The 4824-nt window shown below is 44.0% G+C and overlaps 1 protein-coding gene across 1 annotated transcript; it reads left to right on the top strand.

The window, feature by feature from the left end:
• Nucleotides 1-668: 668 nt before the first annotated feature.
• Nucleotides 669-3289, top strand: AK88_01423 (uncharacterized protein; the record flags this gene model as incomplete). Its single annotated transcript, XM_012479058.1, has 4 exons — nt 669-2130; nt 2329-2465; nt 2642-2899; nt 3062-3289. The coding sequence occupies 4 exons, from the start codon at nt 669-671 to the stop codon at nt 3287-3289; spliced, it is 2085 nt and encodes a 694-aa protein (XP_012334481.1).
• Nucleotides 3290-4824: the final 1535 nt, after the last annotated feature.

Genomic DNA, 4824 nt, shown 5'->3' with positions numbered 1-4824 from the left:
TTTTTTTTTTTTTTTTTGGCCCACCGTTGGCTTGTCGCATTCCCCATTTCGACATCGTCCCTACGCTAGCGTGCGCGAGTTAATGCTCTTGCGTATGTTTGGGCGTTGTTCCGAGTGCTGTGACGTTCTGTTGTGACTTTATGTTGTTCCCATTTGTGCCTACCCGTTTGTTTTTCCCTTTTTGGTGCCACGTCCCCTGTACATGCATTTAAACGCTCCATCCAGCACCTCTCTTTTTTCGAGTGGACTGTGTGTTTTTTTTTTCCCTTTGGGGCATCACCTTCCGCTCGTAGCCGTTACTTACGCATATAACGACTCCCCCTGGTGCAGTTGTGCGTAGAATCTTTTGGGGGAAAAGACCACAAGGGGTGATCACTGCGAACGTGCAGGTCGACGTCCATTTGTCCTCCCGTGTTACATTGTCGTCTCTGTCCCCTGTTTACATCTTGACATTCACGTTTTGTGTGCATGTCCCTCCTGTCCTTGCCACACATACATTTGTCAAAGGCTACAAAGATTGCCTCGCGTGAGAGTAATCAAGTGTAGAAAAAAAAAAAAAAAAAAAAAAAAAAAAAAAAAAAACGCAACACAGCGTTATAGAGGAAGAAGGGCAAATTGGCCAAAGTACAAAATTAGAAACTGTCCACAATAAAAAGAGTAAAGGAAAAATGAATAAAAGGACCTTATCCAATGACGAAAACGAAAACGAGAAAAACAAGATCGGCGTGAAGAGATACCTGATGAGCAATGACGACCCATTTGAAAGCCAGAAAATGTTTCACGAACAAAATTGCGCGTCCAAAATGAATGCCAATGCTCTTATAGACATGAAGGAGGAAGAGGGCTACGTTCATAATGACATGAGCAACGGCATGAATGGAAATGATAAGGAGGTGGATATGAGTTGTGGTATGAGTCGAGGCACCACCCTGATTGATACGAGTATGAACACTGACCGGGAGAACACCAAGTACGGGGGCGTTACCACGATGAGCGAGTTTGGCTACGGAGGCGTCGTGGGGGGGGCTTGCGTTGGCAACGGCTGCGTCGCTAACAGTTGCGTTGCTAGCAGTTGTGTCACTAGCAGTTGCGTCACTAGCAGTTGTGTCGCTAGCAGTTGTGTCGCTAGCACTTGCGTGGCGAACAGCTGCACCCCCAGCGACGGCGTAGTGAACAACCAGCCCCCGAACATATACTTCCCCAGCGACAGTAAGAAAAGAAAGGGCAGCAAGTACAGCGGTATGCCGTTCCTCAAGAAGGAGAAAAATTGCTTCAACACATTCCTCGTTTTGAAAGACGTACCAAGAGATGCGGACGAGGGGGATATCAAATCCTTTATGAGGCCATTTATTCAAAATATGAATCCTGAAATTATATTTGAACGGGATGGAATTATTGTTAAGCTGTATGATGACGAATTGAATAAGAATATTTTCAACTACTTTAATGAACACCCAACACAGATCAAGGGTTCCTTCGTGAGCGTGAAGCTTTCTAAGCTTAGTGACGATGGTGGTGTGTCCGCAGTTAATAAGGAGACCTTGGACGAGTACGAAAGCGGGAGCGTCTCCGCGAATGCCTCTGCCAATGCTGGCCCAATGGGTGGCCCTATTGGCGGTCTCGTTGGCAGCCCCATGGGCAACCCCATGGCCGGTCTCATTGGTGGAAATGGAAATAACCTGGGCAGTGGCGTCAACGTGACAAGCACGAAGGAGGTCCTAGAAGGCACAAATAAAAAAACAGGCAAGCACAACAAAAACGAGACCTCAAGAGTCATCCTTGTGTCTGTCCTCAACCTACACTACCCAGTGGACATTGATTTAATATATTATCTGTTTAGCAAATGCGGAACGGTAGAAAAAATCATCACCTTCTCGAGGAACCCGCTGATCTATCAAGCCTTAGTTCAGTTTCAAAACATCGAGACTGCACAGGAAGCTATTAAGACGCTACACAATAGGAACATATATGATGGGTGTAACACTATACAAATTCAGTACTCCGTTTTAAAGGAGCTAGTTGTGAAGGCAAACAACTCCAGCTCGCGGGATTACACAGCGGCCAACTTGGGCAAAAATAAGAACCCCTTGAATGTCCAGACCTCGCATGGTGTGCTGCCTACTCCGACACGTAAGACAGGGAGGGGATCATTTGCCTAGCAGTGAACTTGCGTGGCGGCTGAAACGGAAACACACAATAGCTTCTTATTAGTTAGGTGTTGTTGCAGTTTTTTCCCCGCGCAGCGTTTTCCCCCATTGGTGCGACCCTAAAAAAATATTGTTTAAGCCCCTCATTATAAAATGTCCTTTTTTTTTTTCGCCTGTACAGGGAAGGGAAACGACTCCGAGCTGTACCTCATGCTGGAAAGGAAATTCAAGCTAGTCGACTTCGACGCGAAGAACACCTCGAAAACGCCGGTTCTGATTTGTTACAATATCCCGAAGGACTACACGGATGTGCATAAGGTGAGGAGTGGGCGACGTGTGCATCTGTTCCGCACGGACGGTGTGATGAACATTGCCCAGATTTATTTGGGGGTCCCTTTTTTCTTACGCCCCACTGTAACGCGTCATTACTACGCTGCACTGTGACGGAACGTTTATACACCGCCCCCATTTTACTTCCCCCCCCCGTCCAACAGCTCTTCAACCTGTTCAGCGTATACGGCTTCGTGTCTCGAATAAAAATCCTGCGGGAGAAACCCGACTCCGCTCTCATCCAGTACGCGGGCTATCTGTTCGCCTCAGTGGCTCAGGAGTGTTTGCAGCACGCCAAAGTTGGAGACCAAGTTTTGGAGCTCCACTTTTCAAAAATTCTAGACATCCGTATTGCGCCGCAGCAGAAAAAAATCGAGTCATACAAGGCCAAAACGTTCAGCAGCTATGATCAAAGATATTTGGTATGGCCCGCAAGGGAATGATTGGCGCGTTTGTGAATATTTTGCATCATGTGAACATATGCGTGTGGGGGCACACCCCTGATTTGTATGGCCGCTTATCAAACCCGAGAAAAAACACACATGTGCATCTGTTCTTTCATGTTCTTCCCCCTTCCTGTGCAGCTGGCGGATCAAGCGAAGTACATAAAGGGCGCGTGCAAGCCAACCAAAACGCTGTTCATATCGAACGTAAGCGAAGAAGTAACGGAGGAATGCATGATGAACCTTTTTATGAAGTACGGAGAGATTAAAAAAATTAAAATCCAACCAGTTAAGGAGGGAAAGAAACACATAACCATCACAGTGGAGCTGAGCTCAGAAGACACGGTAAGGAATGAGGAGAGTAATTAAACTAGGTTGCAGCACGGCAACAGAACAAGCCACGTAAACACTATATAAAAGGATGTGGGAGGGGAAAAAATATATATATATATATATATTTTTTTTTTTATCAATCCTGCTGGTGGACACGTTTAACATTCTTTTTTTTTCTTTTTTCAGGCAACAAGGGCGTTAATGGACCTCCACAATTTCTACCTGAAAGATCGCTTCATCAAAGTGTCTTACACCAAAACCAGATTATGATTAAAAAAAAATAATAAAATAAAGCGACGTAAAAGCAAAGCCAGGTTCAAATGGATCAAACGGTAGTGGAGCTAGTGTGTTGTTCATCTGACTTATAGCGACGGAAGACACGTGATTGACAAGTTTGCTTTATTATTTTCGTTTCGTCATTTTATTATCCTATTTATCTCATTTTTTTTTTTTTTTTTTTCTTATTGAAAAATTCTTCTTGTTAAGTAACATAGCATAGACCTCGAAGTGGGTTCTTTTTACGTGTGAGTATGATGTATTGTTCGTCCATTTTTCCTTTCCACGTGCAGTGGGAGCATTATTCGTGTGTGCGTGTAGGTATGTGCATGCAGGTGTATGCGTTATGTGTGTATGCATACATTTACGTATTCTGTGCGACACAGATGTGTGTATATTGTACGGGCCCCTCGCCCTTCCCCTATGTTGTTATATGCGTACACAAGCGCATATGAGATATATGTCTTCTACGTCATATCTGTTTGTCAACATGTACACTGCATGCCCCCTCCTTCTCTCCTCCATCCTTTTTGCTTATCCCATTTGGCCCTCCCTATTTTGCCTCCTTCAGTTGACTACTCTACTTTGGCTCCGCTATTTTGGCCCTGTTCTTACCTCCCCTCGAAAATTAATTTTGTTTCAAATCCCCCTTTTTTTTCTGAAAACCTTATCCTACCTATATAAAATCCCTTTATTAATTTTTCGAAAAGAAAAAAAAAAAATAATAAATTAAGTCTGAGTAAGGATCTACTCCTGTCTAAATCATCATCCCATCCACCATCTTTCCCGTCACTGTCACACCCGTATGATTATCTTAATTTTTTTTTCTTTCTTCTGAGCTACTTCCGTTCCTCAGGGTGGTATGCCCCATATGCCCAAGAGGGGGGAACCGCCCCCAAATGAAAATTTTTTTCGTGGTTTTTTTTAAGTTTTACACCTTTGCCTGGCTTATGTTTGTTTTCCTCCCCTTGTCTTGGGCGTGTGCGTCGTCTATATGTGCGCGCATGCGTGTAGTTGTAAAAGTACGTGTATGTGTGCACTTATATGCGTATGTATGTACTCATGTGCCCACGTACGTGTGTACCTATGTACGTATGCGTTCCCGTACCTGTGCTCGCGCCACGACGCACACTTGTCCGAATTTGTCGTTTTTTTAAGTCATTTTCCATGTTTGTTCCAATCGTACCTTTTACGAATCGTTTAAGCGAATTAACTGTTGTACAATTTCAACTTCAAATTTGCCTGACCTGGTCATATTATAACTAGCTTTTTTTTTTTTTTTTTTTTTTTTTTTT

Source organism: Plasmodium fragile, assembly GCF_000956335.1.
Source record: "Plasmodium fragile strain nilgiri unplaced genomic scaffold supercont1.12, whole genome shotgun sequence".
Classification (NCBI taxonomy): Eukaryota; Apicomplexa; class Aconoidasida; order Haemosporida; family Plasmodiidae; genus Plasmodium; species Plasmodium fragile.
This window is presented reverse-complemented; position numbering and strand designations above follow the sequence as displayed.